Here is a 20,340-nt window from a genome sequence, read left to right on the forward strand (position 1 = left end):
ATGTCACACTGTGAAAAAGGTAGTCTTTTTTTTTAACAAGCTGTGAGCCACTCTCGAAAAAAGGAAATGTCAACATGCATGCAATTTAACAAAATTGTGGCTAAAGCAAATCCATAACACAGCTAGAACTTAACTTTGGATTTTAACTTCTAAATGGAAAGTGCAGGACTCATCATCATTCAGATAAACCTCCTATACCAATAGAAGGGCAATGACAATCAACCATAATGAGTGGGCTTGCATTACATTTGGACTACAAGTGGACTGTTATATTTAATGAAGACTAATATTCAAAATTCAAGGAAATCCATTGGACCAATTCTCCAGAGCTTTATCCCAATGCCGACCTCAACATCATTACTGCCACCCAGGTAATAATGGGGTATCAAATATAGGATGGGGCTGTCAAATGTAAAGGTTAAGCCAAGAGGTAAAGCAAATGGGATTTCCCGGTCTCTTGCAATTTACTTCATGGACTAAAAGCCCAAGAGTATTGTACATTCACCAATCATGAGTAATAGGCCATGGGCTAGATAGGGCCACCGTGCACCCCCCCCACCTCCCAACAAAACTATGTTTTTTTGAAGTGTCTGGATATGCTGAATACGAATTTGAATGTTAACATTGAAAATATTAGGATGCACTACCTCTTTTAGCCTCATGAAAAGGGGTACCCTCAAAAATGAATTTTCGTCATTTGTGCCAAAAGCGATTTCCGTACCCAATCAGAATGTCTTCTCGACGACCCATTACACTGTCAGATGACACATATTATGGCTTATATGAAACATAATCTCATGCTGGTTCCATTTATGTGTCTAAAATTAATATATCCAAGAGCTTATATAACATGTTGAGTGCATGTACTGTATAGTCTTATTAACTGCCCATTGCTGTGTTGTAGAGTTTTCAATAAAGCTTATTTTATCCTGTTTCTTGTTATATATCCTGCTAATTAACCATGAGGTGACATGCCAATGCCAACTGCATTCCACTTGATGCCAAAATGGGTCCAATATCTTGGATACCCGCAATGTTATCACATCCTAAATTACATATGGTTAATCTCATTGTGTTTGTTAACTATGACCAGAACCTCCATCGAGGTCAATACCTGACACAGAAATGACTTGGTGCTGAAGAGAAAGCTTGATTTCTCATGAACAAAGATATCCATATTGAAATTAGTGTTGTGTGAATTTTTTTTCCTCCACATAATTATATTTTTAATGTGCAGAATATGGCCATTGGAGCAGTAGTACAGACACATCCCCCTCAAGGAACTTCAACAACAACTAGAGGGGGAGCACTCGGGAGAGTGCAAAACCTCTGCCGCCAATACTGCTGGGTCACTCAAATGAACCTTATATCTTATTCATTAAATATGATGTCAACAGTGCTGACAGTTAGTTTTCTCCAACATTTTTTTTTGGTGGGGGGGGGGGGGTGGAAATCACTTAAAACATGTAGAAATGCAAAAAAATGAAATCGAAATTTTGTTGAAAAAAAAGTTGCAACAAATTTTTCTTCAACAATTTTTTTTGGGGGAGGGGTTGGAAATCACTTAAAACATGTAGAATTGCAAAAATTTTTTTTTCTTTTTTCTAACAATTTTTGGGGGGGTTGGAAATCACTTAAAACATGTGGAAATGCAAAAAAAATTTCTCTAATTTTTCTTTGGGGGGGGTAACAATTTTTTTTGGGGGGGGTTGGAAATCACTTAAAACATGTAGAAATGCAAAAAAATATATTTTTTCTTTTTTGGGGGGGGTAACAATTTTTTGGGGGGGATTGGAAATCACTTAAAACATGTAGAAATGCAAAAAAAAAAATTTTTTTCTCTAACTTTTTTTTTTGGGGGGGGGGGGGGACCAAGTCCAAAATTTAATGGCATGATCCTTGGACCATACCTAACCCCTCAACCTAGTTTCGTCAAAATCCGTAATACTGTTCACAAACAAACAAACAAACAAACAAACAGAAAGAAAGGGGGTGAAAACAGTAACCTCCATCCATCTTCGAAGATGGCGGAGGTTAAATATTCATTTGCAGATTACACTGAACAACAAAAAAATTTTACTGGAGATGTGTAAAGTGATTTAGACTAATTTGGGTACGCTGATTTCAAAAATCATAACCGTTTTGCTGTATCACGTCAGGATTTTCAGTAACAGAAATATTCCCATTGCCTAGAAGTCAGGATTTCAATGAAATTTACAAAAATTCATTTATTCATTTATTTCATCATGAATGCTTCAAAATTATAGAAATTACAGAAAAACTCCACTAGAATGTAATTAAAAATGCTTTAGGCATTTGGCTTTGCGTTTGTGCTGCTCTGTGTCAGTTTCACGATGCAGGAACCAGCAGAAATCGCCCATCATGTTCGGGTTGTGCCGCCCTTGGTAACGCGTCTCCATGAGTGAAATCTCTTGGTGGAATCGCTCGCCATGCTCGTCCGAGACTGCTCCCAAGTTGTCAGGGAAGAAGTTCAGGTGCTGGTGTAGGAAATGGATTTTCAGGGACATCCTGGAGCCAAGTTTCCTGAAGGACTCCAGCAGCTGCTGCACTATTTCTTCATAGTTGTCCGCGCGCTCGTTCCCCAAGAAGTTGTCCGTCACAGCTTTGAAGCTCCTCCACGCTGCCAGCTCTTTGGGGTTTAGAGTTGTCGGAAAAGTTTCGTCCTTCATAATCTGTCGGATTTGCGGTCCAACAAAGACACCAGCCTTGATCTTGGCCTCCGACAAGGTGTTGCCAAACTTTTCCTTGAGGAAAACCCACGCCCATTCAGATCCATTGCCCGTACAAAACTTTTCATCAAGCCGAGCTTTATGTGGAGTGGTGGAAGGAAAACCTTGGCTGGGTCGACAAGGGCGACATGCTTCACGTTGTGTCGACCAGGTACATGCTCTTTTCGCTCTTCCCAATCTTTCTTCGTCCAGTGATTCTTGTCGTCTCTGCTATCCCAGAGACAAAGGAAGCACATGTATTTCGTGTAGCCTGACTGCAGCCCTAACAACAGCGCCACCACTTTCAAGTCTCCGCAGATGTGCCAGTTGAAGTCATTGTACTTGATGGAATCAAGCAGCTGCCGCATAGTCTCATAGGTCTCTGTCATGCCGAACGCGTGAGCCAGTGGGACTGATGGTTTCTCGTTGCCATTGTGGAGCAAAACAACCTTCAAGCTGTTCTTCCCCGAGTCGATGAAGAGGCGCCAGTCTGCAGGATCGTGATCACACCCAAGTTCTTTCAACAGACCGTTGATGTCACTGCAGAATGTCATCGTGTCTTCCATCTCAAAGAACTCAGCCATGTCTCTGTGACGTGCTCTGAACAAGGATATCTTGGTGTTAGGTTCAAGTAGATTCCACTGCTGCAGCCTTGATCCAAGCAGCTCTGCCTTCGCCTTTGACAGCGAGAGATCTCTTACAAGATCATTTAAGTCTCCCTGGTTCAGAAGGTGTGATTCTTGAGTGTCGGGTTCAAAAGGTTCATAATCACCATCCTCTTCACCACTGCTTACAGCTATGTTCTGATCAGCTGGAGGTGTTGGAACGGGGTTCTCGTCATCATGAGGCACAGGTTTACGAGCAGAGACGCAGTCAGCGTACTTGATGTGACCTTTATTCTTCTTGTTGAAGCCGGCGATGCTTGTGCAGCAGAAATAACAATCATCATGATGATCCTGCGGCTCACGCCATATCATGGGCACCGCAAATGGCATGCTCGCGCGCTTGCCCACCAACCACTGAGTCAAGGTTGTGTGACAGCTTGTGCAGCAGATGTGTGGTGCCCAGCTCTGTTCTTGGTCCCCCACCTTACACCCGAAGTAGTGAAAGTAGGCGGCCTTCATTTTCACTGCTGTAGATATACTTCGCTGTTGATCTTTTTTGGTATACCGACCACAGACATAACAGAAGTTGTCAGGATGATTGGTACAGGAACGCCTACTCATCTTTATCTGAAAGAAAGAAATATAACACAAGTTCACAACAATTGTATGAAATAGACATGTTAAAGACATATGTAAATTTCATTGAAATCCTGACTTCTAGGCAATGGGAATATTTCTGTTCCTGAAAATCCTGACGTGATACAGCAAAACGGTTATGATTTTTGAAATCAGCGTACCCAAATTAGTCTTAATCACTTTACACATCTCCAGTAAAAAAAATTTTGAAATTTGTTGTTCAGTGTTACTTAAGAATTATTCCCATCATTTACATTGAAGCCAACAGGTTAGTTCAGATACAATTCATTTATTTTGACATCAACATCAAATATGTGGTTAAGTTTTCTCTTTTAGGTCAAAGACAATCACTTAAGTCAATTATGAATAGCAAAATAACTATCAATTTTAAATTTAATCACAGATATGACATTTTAATTTTTTTAATATTGGCTTTCTTATCTATTTGCAGGTTCACAGAGGCTGAGTGAAACCATGCAAAGTGAGGTCTAACCCAATGCACTCATCAGAACGTCAAGAGAAAGAAGGCCCCCCTAACCAAACGCTTGAAGGATGGTGGCAGTGGAGGCCAAGGGACAAGGCCAAAGTCCAGGTGCATCATACACATCCCTGGGCTCCAGTATGGACCTCTCGTGGCATTATGAATAAGTGCAGAATCCGATGAAAGACTTGCCAGGCTGAAGGACATACGTGACAGGAGACTGTCTCAGCCATTAGAATCTGTTCACCGAATGACTGCTACCTGTGACCTCATACCAAACACCATTACTGAAGGTGATGGAAATCACAGAGAATGTTACCAAAGATTCACTATGAATCTCAATCGACTTTCCAGTCATTATGATCCATCTGAACCATCATGTTCCAAGTTAAGTCGGAGGGGCTCAGCTGGTGACAAGGTACTATTCTCACCCGATTGTATATTCTGCCACTCGATGGAACGGAAGAAAGTCAAAGTCAAAGAGACATGGACTACTGAGGGCTTAAGTCAGTTTGAGTTTGATGGATGGAGAACGGTGCTCAAAACTGCTGAGGACAAATTAGATGAGAAGTTGCTGATCAGAATTAGAGGCCATGATTTGTTTGCTACAGAAGCTAAATACCACAAATCCTGCAGGGTCCAATACACACAAAATGCCGACAAATGGAGAAGTGCAAGCATAGAAGACAAGGAGTAACAAATCAAAGTAGCAGAGGCACACAGTGAGGCGTTCGGTGCTGTATGCCAAGTAATCGACAGGGATATCATCATCAGCAAGAATATGATGAAACTGTCAGAGCAAACTGAAATTTATATCTCTCACCTGAAATGCACCAACTTCCCCAATCCCAAATTTCATGGAGAAAACCTCAAGGCTAAGCTGGAGAAACATGACAAATACAAGGACAGACTGGCCTTCTGCACACTAAACAGAAGAGGCAACTTCCAGTCTTACATTGTCTACAGCTCTCACCGTGACATTAGTGACAGTTCGATGTACATATGAACTTGGTTCTCGGGACATGATCCAGGATGTTGGAAATTACCTACGTCAAGTGATTCTGGAGAGCTTCGCAAAAGATGATGACTTGAAATGGCCTCCATCTGCCCAGGACCTTGGAAACATGACAGCTGTAATTCCATCACAATTGGAAAAAAAATTTGAATGACCTGATATCAGGCAAACCAACTCCTCACACGTCGAAAGTGCACAGGCTCGTGAATTCAATTGGGCAAGATATTTGTTAGGCAGCATCGAATGGGGAATGGAAACTCCCAAAGCATAAGCTCATATGCATGACACTTCGTCACCTTTTCAGGAGCGAAAAATTGATAACCTTACTGAACCGAATGGGACACTCAGAAAACTACTCATTCTCACTAGAGTTGGAAACTGCCCTTGCTCAGGCTGTTGCTGAAACATCAAGTCTGCTGCCAACGTAAATCATTCGATCAGCAGGGGCCCCTTCCATTTTCCACTCTGAATTTGATAATTTTCACCAGTTACTGAACAACCTCACTGGAATGGTCTCAATCCACACTGCACATGGCATCATGCTGCAGGACACAGAAGGCAAGCCAGAGGATCAGGAGAGTGAACTACCAGGTTGGGATATGGAAGAAGGCCCACATTGCCAACCCTGATATCCCTGATGCTGGTGACGGACACAGTTGGGCACTTGTCAACCAAAAACTGGAGCCTCTCTGGTATGAGGGGTGTGTTCTCCCACAGCAGTTGACAGATATTGCTGAATCAGTGAACACCAGTGATGATGGAGATGATGAATCAGATGACGATGACACCATACCAGAGGAACAGGAGTACTTACCTGGTGACAGCTCAGAGTCTGACCAAGATTGAAGAACATAGCTGAACCATTAGCTGTTGACATTGATTGAAATGGATGACATTAAAATCTCATGATATTGTTACTTACCTGATGAATACAATGAAACTGTATGATCATGAAAATATATCAACAGAAATATCTTGAAATATGTATATGAAAGATATACTGTGTTATCGCTTGGTAAAAGGAACAATGTTACAGACTGTTATTACCTACAATATGTAAATATAATGTTGGTTTCAATCATTGTTTGTAATCAGAATTTGGGAAATAAGTATGAATGTAGCACATTTATATGTATTGTAAGATACATTACTATATTATTTAGAGTGGGAAAGAATATACCAGCGATATTAACATGAATAATGTTCTCAGCAATTTATTTTATTTTTAAAACCCAACCCTGCTTTTGATTTTGTGAATACCGTTCTGTTGTTTATAGTGTGATAACATTATGTGTTCATGTTATCTGGATTAAATTGTGTTTGGATACTATATATATGGATAACAAATTAAGTCAGATTCTTATTCTGGACTATTTGGGAGAACAAAAAAAAAAAGAAAAAAGTTAAAAATAAGCTTTTTTGAAACTTCTACAACACAGTAATGAACGGTTAATAAGATGATATAGTACATGTACTCAACATGTTATATAAGCTCTTGGATATATTAATTTTAGACACATACATGGAACCAGCATGAGATTATGTTTCATATAAGCCATAATATGTGTAGTCTGACAGTGTAATGGGTCGTCGAGAAGCCATTCTGATTGGGTACGAAAATCGCTTTTGGCACAAATGACGAAAATTCAATTTTGAGGGTACCCCTTTTCATGAGGCTAAAAGAGGTCATGCATCCCAATATTTTCAATGTTAACATCCAAATTCGTATTCAGCATATCCAGACACTTCAAAAAAAAAACCATAGTTTTGTTGGGAGGTGGGGGGGGTGCACGGTGGCCCTATCTAGCCCATGGACTATAAAGAAGAATGATGGTCCAGTTGTACAGTCATCTGTAGACTACAGATCTCGCTGAGAAATTATCGAAGACAACCACTTGTCACGTGTCTCAAGAGCAGATTAAAAATCACATCTAATCCCAAAACCCCTGGGGCTGAGTAAAAGGACATGCTGTTCAAGACATATAAAATATGCATGCAATAGAATACATGACAATTTTGAAAGTGGTGTGATAAGGCTGCGGCTTGGTACACTGGATCATGATCCAGCAATCACCATTGACCTGAAGTGTACAACCAATACTGCTCCTAAAACTGTAGGTACAGTGCTTCCACGAAAGGGCTCAATCCCACTCAATTGAATGTTGCAACAAACAATGAAGACTCCTCCAAAACTAGCTCCCAAGCACAAAGCTTTGTCACTTTCCAGAATAGTCAGGACACTTTGTTCTTCAAAATTGATTACTCATTCCTTGATGGAAAATTGTGGTGAGGCAAACAATATAATTCATGATGCTCAACTGGGATTTGGAAAGTTTATAGTAGTTGGGAAACAAACACAGAGTTGATAGTACAAAGTTCAGTACACTTCCACGAGCAGGGGTGCAAATTAACATTTTTATCCACCGGCCAGCAGGGCCGGTGACTAGAAAAAGTTACCGGGCCAGCAGAATTTCTACCGGCCCGATAAAATAAAGACAAAAGTCACAAATTTGATATCAAACACTTTTAATATACTCACGCGAGTGAGTTTGATGAGTGAGTTTAATGGAGGAGGTTTGCAGAATGAGCGAGTTTGATGGAGGAGGTTGGGTGGATGAGTGAGTTGGATGGATGGATGAGTGAGGTGGGGGTGGGGGGATGAGGCAGGGAGGAGGATGTTGTGGGTGATGGGGGGGGGACCTTTTTTGTGTGGGTGATGGGGGGGCAGGGGGGTTGTGTGTAGTGCTGGAGGGGCATTTTTGTGGGTGATGGACGATGGGGTGGAGGGGGAGGGGGTTGTGGGTGATGAACAATGGTGGGGGTACTACTCGTCCACCCAACATCACATATAAACTCACTCATCCACCTAACCTCACCCATCAAACTCACTCATGAACCCAAAAGCCTCATCAAACTCACTCATGAACCCAAAAGCCTCATCAAACCCACTCATTCACCTAACATCACCCATGAAACTCACTCATTCACCCAAATTCACTCATTTAACCAACCTGGGCATGAGAAAATGCGTCCAAACCGCGCCAAATGTTCGTTGCACAGATTTGTGCTCATGTACAGGTTGTGAAAATGTTGAAGAATCGGCAGTTGAACGAGAGTTGGTGAACGATCACATTGATGGTTCAGGTGATGATTAAAGTGATGGTGAATAGTGTCCATATAGGTGTCTGTGCCTGACTTGCTTCTGTAACCTGACTTGCTTGTGTGAGACTGTAAGTGTACCTGTGCCCGACTTGCATGCATTGATCATGACATGTAATATATTCTCTCTGAACTTTGTCCGGCTGTTGTGGTTTGTTTACACGGGACCTCCCCAATTTCCTTACATCTGACCGACCTATGCGGGGGTCTTCATTCTACCATTGTTGGCCACGGTAAAATGGATGGGCTGAGGAGATCGGGAAAGTCGGCAACAGGAAAGAAACTCCAATGACCACTTGCACGAGCAGTTCTCCTACCGTAATGTCCACTACAAAGGTCAATGACATTGGTGGGAAATCACCAGTAGTCAAAATTGCAGCGTACGATTAACGATTATGTAGCGGAACAGTGATTTTTCTCTCAAACCCTGCAAAAACACATACTACCGGGTTGTGGCAATCACCGTTTTGTCCACAATTCCCCCAGTTCCTCCGACTGGAGAGCTGTCACGTGACCCATGTGGCGTTCTCCGATTGGTTCTCACGCCCAATGAGTTTGGCCACTGCCCTATGCGATGAAATCGCTGACTTTTCATCCCTTCATGCTGGGTTATTAACTTGAAGAGTTATACCATTGTGAAGAACAGGTAATACACTATACAGCCGACTTTCATCCATAAGTAAATTTCTGTCACGAAATTTGATTTCTAAGCGTTTCTTGCTGAACGTAACACGACCGACATGGTCTGGCACCCATATTGGAGTGAAAAAAAGTTTTCTCTGGCAAAGCTCAATCAATTGACGTGAAACCTCACAATTATGATCTAGTAGTGATGGGGAATACATGTTTGAAATTTCAACTTGATTGGACACATGGTCTGACAACCAGAATTATTGAATTTCTTTGATGTGGTTTTTTCTTTTTAATTAAATAAGGCTCACTTGGCTGTGCCTGGGTGGGTTTGAGGGTAGAATAGCAGCAACTGAAATGCAAATCCTCTCCAGATAGAGATAGAGACAATAATTACAACGAAGTGTGAAAGGAACAATACAAAGTGGACAGAAACAGAATGTAAGGATGCTTTTCAGCATAAGGAGAGGAATGGTGGGTGAATAGCACGAACAGAGGTCTCAATGCATTGAGTAAACATCGTTTGCACAGCCATGAAAGAAAAAATTTTGTTTTCCAAGCCAAAAAAAAAAGTTGTTTTCCAGAACTTTTAATAAATGTTTTATGTGTAAGTGATATTGGATTTTTTTCCAATGTCACATGCACTTAAATTTCATTAAAAAAAATACAATAAACAATAAAAAATTAAATCATCCAAACGATTGCATTTTTTTGATCGAACTAATCAATATAGATGAATGTTTGTATTACTTCGGGAAGGAAGACCGTTTGGATAGTCTCCAGCGCCAAAGCTGAGTCAGTGTCATGATTGACGGGCCAATGTATGATAGTGTTATGGCTGTGGAAATTTGCAATACACCAGAAAGGTCCTCAGGTTAGATATAATCAATAAGTTCATGTGGAGTTAGTCCACACCCGTTGTTTATAGGGAATATGTGTGATTCATCCGGGCTGCGACGCTTTGAGTTCGCAGTTTTTCTCTCTCTATCGTTATTTTGGACCAATAATCCCCCAACAACTCAAACACCGCCACCTTCGCCTCTTTACCTCCACAACTCCATCCCCACAAACATCGCTTCACCGCCATTCCCAAACGACGCCCGCCAACAACCAAACCACCACAGCAAACCCCCCAGCACTTTCGCCTTTCTCCTTCAACAACCATCAACCACACCACCTGTCAACACCAAACGTCGTGCTGTCCAGGGCCCGTTCGGTGATTGTTGCCGAACGCGTCGAGCCGCGAGTACAAATGGATGCCTTTAAGGGAGAGGAAATCAGATCAGGGGAGGTTCACGCCCCCTTTTCCTCCGTCACATGGGCGAGCATCGGGCGGTGGCCCCGCCCCCAAGCGCGATGCATGTGGATTCCTTTTAGGAGGAAATTCGGATCAAGAGAGGCTCACGCCCCCTTTTTGCCCGACCAATGGCTGAACGTCGGGTGGCGTGGCCCCGCCTCCAAGCGCGTTTTGATCCGTGAATTTACATACACGCTCCTCCCCGGGTCTATAAAGACGCGAGCACAAGGCGACTCACGTGTGTTGGGCTGGTTGGTCGAGTGAAGATGGAGGTCGTGGAGTCTGAGTCGTGTGTTTGCGGGGATTGGACAGCAAAGTGGACGGAGCTCGGAGTTGAGGTCGAGGGACGAGTCGCGGAGTGAAGCAGGGACATGGAAGAGGGCTCAGGGGCGAGAGTTCGCTGGAGTCGGTGTGGTCCCAAGGCCCCGTTAGCGGGACGGAGCATCCACCATTCCCCTCTCTCCACTCCGAGCATCAACAATTTCCCCCATCCATGCTGAGATAGCGCCAGTAACCCCGTCCGATCCCCACCCCAACCGTGGTGTCGACCGACCAACACGTGCCTGCGCAACACACGCCTAAAGGAGTTTACCGACAACGCCAGGGGCACGGAGTCAGGCACGTTACGCTGACATTGCGGCTCGCCCGCCATCGCGCCACAAGGGCGTGGGTAAGACCCCTTCGGTCTCGTGGACCTGGCCGCTCACCCAGGTCCCACGTACATTTGGTCCATGGACCTGTCTGCCCCCTTGCCTATGAGGGTGGCTTTTATTTGCTTTTTGTGTAAATGTGTGTGTGGCGCCAGTCTTTTAAGTAAACCTGAATAAGTGCTTGTACATTGCTTTATTCGGTGGTAACTCTTTTGCTTGCTTTTACTGTATGACTGTATATACGTGCTTGCTTTCACTGTATGGCTGTAAATACGTGCCTTGTCTGCGTGTGTAATAAACTACTTGCTTGTCGAACTGTTTCCCCGTTTCGTTGCGTCCTTTCCTTTGTTTGAAAGTTCCATCTTGCATCACGTAAGAGATTGGTAGTGGGTGTAGACACCAAATATATAATCTGAACCATCGAGGTCAGCGATAACTCCGCTCGGTTATCCCTGCAGCATGGAACAAGCCGCTTAAGCGGTTCGTGTCCGGAGTCGACCTGCGGCGTGGTACAACTCCTCGGTACGCTACCCGCGCGGGTACTTAGGTATATCGACATTCGGCGATTCACCATATTTGTGGACTGGGTTGTGGTGAAGTTAAACCCCCACCCGTGGCTCACTCCTTGGCGGTAGTTCCAAGAGGGTCACGACTGAATTGTCAGTTCCGGTGGGCGACGCGTCGCAATTTGAGTTACATGGCCGATCGCACGCCGGCGGGCGAATTCGTAACAATAGCAAGGACTCCATTGAGTTAATGATGTGGTATGTACAAGCATGCGAATGTGCTAAATGACTTCATCATCTGTAAAAACAGTTGAAATTTGCTGAAGATGCAAAAAATTAAATACCACCACACATACAGGCACGCATCGTTGGAGGGGGTTGAACAGAATAAATGCCCACATCGCTCCGATAAACGCCCCCCCCTCCCTCCAGGAGAGAGTTGACAAAATAAATGCCCAGGGTATTTATTGGAGGAAATACAATTGATACCTTCCTTTGTGTATCCCATAGCGTTGAGTTGTCTTTGGCTTTGTGATGGGCGGAATCCCTTGGAAAAAAAATATAGGAACAGCCTGTTTGATGTAATTTGTCCTCTTTTTATGTTCATTTACGATTCTGAAATTTTCTTCTGAATGAGAAAGCTTTGTGTATCAATGTATTAAGAAAGTGCACTATTACATGTCAACTCATATTGAGCGGTCATTTTAATTAAGGTAAATACATTCCTGTTCAAATCGGTGAAGTTGTCTTCTCACGACCTGGCAATGTTCCCCAAAGCCTCGGGGTAACAATAATACATTATATATTTTTTCTCTTTACATTTGCAAACAATAAACGGATTTGTATCTTTGGTTATTGCAATAAGAATGAGAACAATTAACAATGTATCCAATGATGACTCAAAGTGGTTACATTCTGTATAGTGGACTTCCTCTTTAATTGGCTTTGAGATTAAATGGTCTCAAAGTTACCCAGTCTTACCTTACACACACATTGTGAGTTGGAGAAGAAGAAGAAGTCAAGGCAGGATGAGCCATAATTTGCATACGTAATAAATGAATTGCACCAACACGTTCAAAAATCCTTCAGCTTGTGTAGAATACAGAAGTTTCAATATACATCATTACATAAATGGTCGCCTGTGATTGTACAGATTGATCATTTGTGAATCGTCCACAAATTGTGCACGTGCACACAAAGTGTCCACATGCACGATCAGGGCCAGATTTAGGGGCAGGCGACTGCCTGGGGCGCTGGACTCTGAGAGCCCTGGTTGTCGTGCTTGGTGTGTGCCTACCACAAAGCTACAACAAGGAAATTTGGTGCAGAAGGAGGCCATTCGGCCCATCATGCATGCACGACACCAACACAAGATTAAACAAACCCGTCAAGTTGATGACTAAAATTAATTGGGGGATGTGAAGAATATGGCAGGCTCAGGGATATCACCAAGGTGTTAAAAAAAAAGAAAATAAGGAGGGGGGGCAAAGTGGTTTATAATGGAGAATGTGCAATGCCAACAACACACTATCGCTTGGCAACAACATCTCAGACATCACACTCAGGACAGATGTACACAATCACCCGTCCACACTGAAGCTACCGAAAAGCAAAGATGGCGACTCGAGTCGGTGACATGGACTTGAGTCACAAATTTTGTGACTTGCGACAACCTTCAAGACTTTATTCTTGACAAGACTATGAATGAATTAACACAATATCAAAACAAGAAAAAGAGCAATTAGAGATTGCAAATCCTCGCCAGGACTTCTTTTGAATGGTGCATTTGTATAGATTTTAGGGTAAATCCAATCATGGCTGCCAAACCATGTGACCAATGACATAATGAATTTATTTTCTGTGTACCATTTTATCCCGAGATGACTCTTAAAAATTTGGATGTGGCGTTCCACATATGCAATTAAGACGTCATAACGAGTGCACTTATGACATCATAAAAAGTTACATTCCCTATTAGGAGTACTTTCTATATCCCAAGTTTCAATTTTTTCCTTGGTGCGGGTTCAAAGATGCAGAGGTCCAAAGTTTTTCCGTTTTTCCAATATGGCTGTCACACCACACGGCTTATGATGTCAAACTATCATTAAAACATTCGCACCTATCGTGAAAATTTCGCCTCAATCCGATAAGCGGTTGCACAAACTAGAACAAACAAACAAACTAGTAGGGCACTCGGTGGAGCGCATACCTCCCCTCCATAATGCCTAATCCACGAGAACATATCGGGACCAATGCATTTTTGAAATATCATGCGATACAGCACTACATCATTTTTGGCCCTATCTCTCAATGGTGAAGAATCACTTTAGAAATTAAATAATTCTTGTATCCAGATCCAGATTTTCACCAAAATCGAATCAATTCGTCCTTGTCACACACCCAACCTGTACACCAAGTTTCATCTGAATCCGTCCATAACTTTTTGAGATATCTTGCCATATATCATTTTTGGGCCTATCTCTCAATGGTGAAGAATCACTTAAAAAATTCAAGTTGCCGGATCTGGATCAGGATCTTCACCAAAATCGAATCAGTCCGTCCCTATCACACACCCAACTTGTCCCCAAAATTTCATCCGGATCCGTCCACAACTTTATGAGATATCCTGTACAGAGACAGACAAACAGACAGAAGGGGTGAAAACATAACCTCCTTCACCTTCAGTGGCAGAGGTAACAGACAGACAGACAGACAGACAGACAGACAGACAGACAGACAGACAGACAGACAGACAGACAACCGGACCCAGATGCAATACCCACACCAAATCCTTTGGTGAGGATAAATAAGAAGGGCACTCGGTAGAGCTCATACCTCCGCCCCATAATGCCTGATCCACGAAAACATATCTGGCTCAATACATTTTTGAGATATCATGCTTACATATCGTTTTTGTGCCCTATCTCTCAACGGTGAAGAATCAGTGAAAAATTCCAGTAGTCGGATCCGGATCCGGATCTTCACCAAAATTGAAACAATTCTTGCTTGTCACATACCCAACATGTCCACCAAGTTTCATCCGAATCTGTCCACAACTTTTTGAGATATCCTGTACACAGACAAACAGACAGACAGAAAGGGTTGAAAACATAACCTCCTTCACCTTCGGTGGCAGAGGTAATCATAAGGGCACTTGGTAAAGCGCATACCTCCACTACGCAATGCCTGATCCATGAGAACATATCAGGCCCAATGCATTTTTGAATGAAATATCGTGATAGATATTGTTTTTGGCCCCATCTCTCAATGGTGAAGAACCACTTAAAAATTCTCGTAGCCGGAATCGGATCCTGATCTTCACCTAAATCTAATCAGTTCGCCCTAGTCACAAACCAAATATGTCCACCAAATTTCATCCAAATCCGTCCACAACCTTTTGAGATATCCTGCACACAAACAGACAGACAAACAAACAAATGAAAAAAATCGTGCTCAGCACGACACTTGGCGAATTTGTTGACCTTTCCGTGTGGTGGTCCAAGCTGTAACGTCATGGAATGTGTGGTGTTTATTTGTTCGTACATTAATAAAATGATGCGACGTCATAAATAACAATTATCAGACGCGCGTTGTCATGGTAACGGCAGCAGATTGAAAATTTTCACAATTCATTTAAAGCCACCATGTTACATTCAACAACTTATCATCGGTGCTTGTTGCCTTCATTCTGATCGTAGAAAATATTTGAAAATACCTAGGAACATTGCTTTTCAACCAGCTTTTACGATCCTGTTATCAGGTTCGAAATATGTTATAAAACAAAAATACGTATTTTATGTGTGTTTTTCATGTTTTGGGTGACCCTGACCTTGACCTTGGGTCAATTTCGATCAAACTTTCTACACATGTTAATATTACATGCATAAATAGACAGTACAAGTTTCAATATAATAAGTGCAAAACTGTTTGAGAAATAGCCATGTGTAATTCACAAAATTCCCCATTGGTTTATAATGGGCAATAATATAAAGTGATGCAGAATCCAGATCCTGATGTTGAACATCACTAAAAGTCACATATCTTTTTGCACTGTGGATTTCTATCAGCTGTTAAAATTTCATCCAAATCGGTTAAGAATTGTGACCTGTAGAACGAATAGAATTTTTTTTAAATCATGCCAATGGCTAAAAATGCATTTTAAAACATTGATATTCCATTGAAGTTTGTTTTGGCGTCAACAGGAAGTCGCTACGACTTCCGGTTACTGAGTTATGTTCAAAAGCTTGTTTTCACCTTTTTTGATGTAACGTCGTGACGTTAAGTGCGATTATGACGCGATTTGATCCCAGACTAATTCAGCAAGATTGGCTATCACGTGTTAAAATTTGAGAACGATTGCTTCAGTAGTTTCGGCTGCACACGAGCAAAAATATATATTTTTTAAAAATGACGTCAATAGGCAAAACTTTGACGTCATACGCTTGTGAAAACTATGCGTAATTTGTAATAAGATTCATTTAGTAATCATTTAGATATTTTAATGAAGTTTAATTTGGTGTCAACTGGAAGTCGCTGCGACTTCCGGTCACTGAGCTATGTCCAAAAATGTGTTTTCATGTTGTGTGACGTCACGCCGTGACGTTTAGTCCGATTAAGACGGGGTTTGGACGCGGACCGTCTCAGGTGGATTGCCTATCAGGTGTAAAAATTTAAGAACGACTGGTCCAGCCGTTTGGGCTGTAGACGACCGGACAAACAAACAAACCAATAAACCAATGTCACCCGCAGGGTGACCTGCATCTTGCCAAAAGGTGACCACGTGTGACTTATTTAAGGTCACACTGAGGTGAACAGAGCTGCTATCCACCAGGAGCGACTCCTTGAGGAATATCTGCCTCCGAGAGATTCCGATGAGAATCGTTCTCCAGAGTAACCATGAAAAATATGAGTTTGCCTCATAACGTCACCAAATGACGTCATAATGTCTCAAGGTTGACAAATCTAGAAAGCACTCATCGAGGTGTTCAATTTGAGGTACTACACGATATGGTTCCTAAACTTTGAAAATTTGACCTTGGGATCAAATATGTTTGACCTTCGGCGCTAACCATGAAGGTCAAGGCCAATCGCCACCAAAAATTAAATCAGCTGAGCGCCAGACCATGACCTATATTCCCATGAAGTTTGAAGACGATCCGATCAAAATTACTCAAAAAAATAAGGGTTTCGTCGACTCCCCTGATTTGCCACAAAGTGACCTTGACCTTTACCTTCAAAATTTTGTGCACTGAAAGGGACCTCTATAGGCCTCTGATATGCAAAGTTACAAAAATTTCCAATGACAACTGTGCTCTGCAGAATTTTTTATACATGATTACAGACAAGCAAAAAAAAAAAATACAAGCTGACCAACATATCTTGCAAAACTTCGTTTTGGCAAGATAAAAAAAAAAATAATAATAATAATAATAATAATTAAAAAAAAAAACATACAAGCTGACTAACATATCTTGCAAAAACTTCATTTTGGCAAGATAACAAACAGAACAGACCAACATACTTGACAAAATCGAAGATTTCACCAAGTAACAAGAAGACGCCGTGCAGAGCACGATAGTTGAAAAATCCATAAAACAAATTTGATCTCAAAAATAATTGGCGAGTTGAATTCAGTAACCTGAAATGTAAATGCTCTTCAAATTTCAAGTCAATCGGATGAAAATTGAGGATTTTAGAAATCCCACCTAAGTTGTTGACCTTGGACCTATGTAGACCTTTTGACCTCAAAAACAAAAGGCTTCTGCCTTATGACAAACTCTACCATGTGTTGAAGTTTCGTGAAGATCAGTTTAAAATTTTGACCTCAACGCGATAAACAGACAAACAAACAGCGAGACAGACACACAGACAAAATCGACTGACCAATAGATCTGAAAAATCTTAGATTTTGCAAGTAACAAACAGAGAGAAAGGGGTGAAAACACAACCTCCTTCACCTTCAGTGGCAGAGGTAACTGTAAGGGTGCTCGGTGGGAGAGTGCATACCTCTGCCACACTGCTTAGTTTACGTTTTGTATCCCACTGACAGGCCAGATGTGGATTTGGACTTGAACTAAAATTTAATCAGCTTGTTCTGGACACCTCCCCAACTCATCCACAAACTTTCGTCCGAATCCATCCATAACTTTCGAGATATCGTTTTCGCTCCATCACTCAATGGTGAAAAATCACTTCAAAAAATTCTCGGAAGCAGATTCAGATCGAAACATTTAATCCGTGTCATGTACCCAAGCTCTCTACCAAATTCCATTGAAATGTATCCACAACTTGAGATATCCTGCACACAAACAGACAAACAGGTGTGAAAACATAACCTTCCACCCTTCTGTGGCGGAGCTAACAAACAAACTTTCTTCAACAACATATATACACACACACACACACACACACACACACACACACACACACACACACACACACACACACACACACACACACACACACACACACACACGTGCACGGGATTGCAGTAAAACATAGCTGGTAGCAGACGACAGACCGTACACAGGGAATGACAAAAATACGCATTGTGCAAAATGCAAGTGGTACTATGGAACGCCAAGACTTCCCAAACATTCTCGGCATGTCCGCTAAGTGCCACAGCAGTTTCATTGGGATCGTGTGACGGCGAGCCGAGTTTTTAGTGTGCAAGCTTGGGAAATTATATATATATATATATATATATATATATATATATATATATATATATATATATATATGGTGATGCCATCTCCTTCAGCCTGGAAACACCAATGGCTTTGCCCCTCTACCCCAACCCCCCCCCCCAAAGATTCTCCCTGCTTCCTTCACGCCAAACTTTCCTCACTGCAGCATTCTTCCAATCATAGGTTGCCATCTATCGCTCTGCTCATAATTAACCTCCGCCATCTTCGAAGATGGATGGAGGTTACTGTTTTCACCCCTTTCTGTTTGTTTGTTTGTTTGTGAACAATATTACGGAAAAACTCCTCGACGGATTTCGATGAAACTTGGTGGGGGGGGGGGTTAGGTATGGTCCAAGGATCATGCCATTAAATTTTGGACTTGGTTTGTTTGTTAGCTGTTGGGCTTTGCAAGTAACAAAAAAAAAAAATTGTTAGAGAAAAAAAAAAATTTTTTTGCATTTCTACATGTTTTAAGTGATTTCCAACCCCCCCCCCCCCAAAAAAAAAATGTTGGAGAAAAGAACTATAACTGTCAGCACTGTTGACATATTTAAATGAATAAGATATAAGGTTCACTTGAGTGACCCAGAAGTATTGGTGGTGGAGGTTTTGCACTCTCTCGAGTGCTGCCCCTCTAGTTTAAATTACATTTCTTCATGTTGAGAGAATGCCAGAAAACATGACTTCATGACCCTTGTTCACCCAGTGTCCTGTATTTTTCAAATCCTCAGAGTAAACTTTCCCTGGATCATTTGCTCTTCGATGTACAACAACCACAGTCTTCCTGCCAGGACCTGAAACGATGCAATTTATCTTTCCTAAAATATCCCCAACTCCTGCTCCTGCTTCTTCAAAACCACACACTAACTATATGTCTGTGATCCTTCCTGAAAAATGAAAAATTTCCATATTTAATGGTTTCATCGAAAACAAAATCTGTCTTCCACACTTCATTCGTACCAATCTCTCATGATGCATGACCCTCACCATGACGTACACTCGATGACATCTCACCGTCCCCTGCCCTCGATGACCCCTCACCGTCCCCTGCCCTCGATGACCCCTCACCGTCCACTGCCCTCGATGACCCCTCACCATCCCCTGCCCTCGATGACCCCTCACCGTCCCCTGCCCTCGATGACCCCTCACCGTCCCCTGCCCTCGATCACCCCTCACCGTCCCCTGCCTTCGATGACCCCTCACCGTCCCCTGCCTTCGATGACCCCTCACCGTCCCTTGCCCTCGATGATCCCTCACCGTGCCCCTGCCCTCGATGATCCCTCACAGTCTCCTGCCTTCGATGACCCCTCACCGTCCCTTGCCCTCGATGATCCCTCACCGTGCCCCTGCCCTCGATGATCCCTCACAGTCTCCTGCCTTCACTATCCCCTCACCAGGTAGTCAAACGTTGAAGAAAAGAAGAGGGACGCAAAAAAAAAAAAAAAAAAAATAAATAAATAAAAAAAAAAAAAAAAAAAATAACTTTCCTTGCCTGCCTGAGGCGTCATTTGATTTTGTGCTCGGCTGCGTTCACGACACCACATTGGATATCTCGCCAACATTCCAAACAATAACCCCCACAAGTATTCAAGAAAACAATCATCTCGTCAGGATACATCATGACAACATATGTACGTACATTATTAGAGCCGCACCGTGTGCTGTCACTGGTGGACGAACCCTGGATTTATGGATTCCACCAAAAAAACAAAACCAACACTGACCGACAAGGCAGAGGTACGGCGACGACGGTGGTGGTGACCTTCCCGCGTGTCTCCGCACAAAACGGAGAACTCTCCACACGTCGCAATTACACTCACAAAACAGCAACCAGATCCACCATGTGTGCCTCGAATGTCACAACGTTCGAGAAAACGACTTCCTCGAGACACAGCTTCTTCTTCCTCTTCCTATACATACTCTTCTTCATTTTTACTCTTGCCTTT

General features: G+C 42.4%; 1 protein-coding gene across 8 annotated transcripts in view; it reads right to left on the reverse strand.

The window, feature by feature from the left end:
• Positions 1–20,323, reverse strand: part of LOC147012766 (alpha-N-acetylgalactosaminide alpha-2,6-sialyltransferase 5-like) — a 67,084-nt gene extending 46,761 nt beyond the window's left edge. For 2 of the 8 annotated variants that reach the window (XM_085853933.1, XM_085853939.1), the window contains exon 1: positions 20,119–20,314. Coding sequence is in view for 1 of the 8 variants with exons in the window: in XM_085853932.1 (XP_085710058.1) it covers positions 2,687–3,955 (1,269 nt within the window). In the remaining 7 variants the exon portion in view is untranslated. Of the gene's footprint in view, positions 1–1,907; positions 3,962–14,632; positions 14,779–20,118 lie in introns of those variants that run through there. The other 6 variants (XM_085853938.1, XM_085853935.1, XM_085853942.1 and 3 more) reach the window with 5 other exon arrangements.
• Between the last annotated feature and the right edge of the window lie 17 nt (positions 20,324–20,340).

This window comes from Eptatretus burgeri, chromosome 14, assembly GCF_056783735.1.
Source record: "Eptatretus burgeri isolate ZD-2024b chromosome 14, Ebu_testis_v1, whole genome shotgun sequence".
NCBI lineage: Eukaryota > Metazoa > Chordata > Myxini > Myxiniformes > Myxinidae > Eptatretus > Eptatretus burgeri.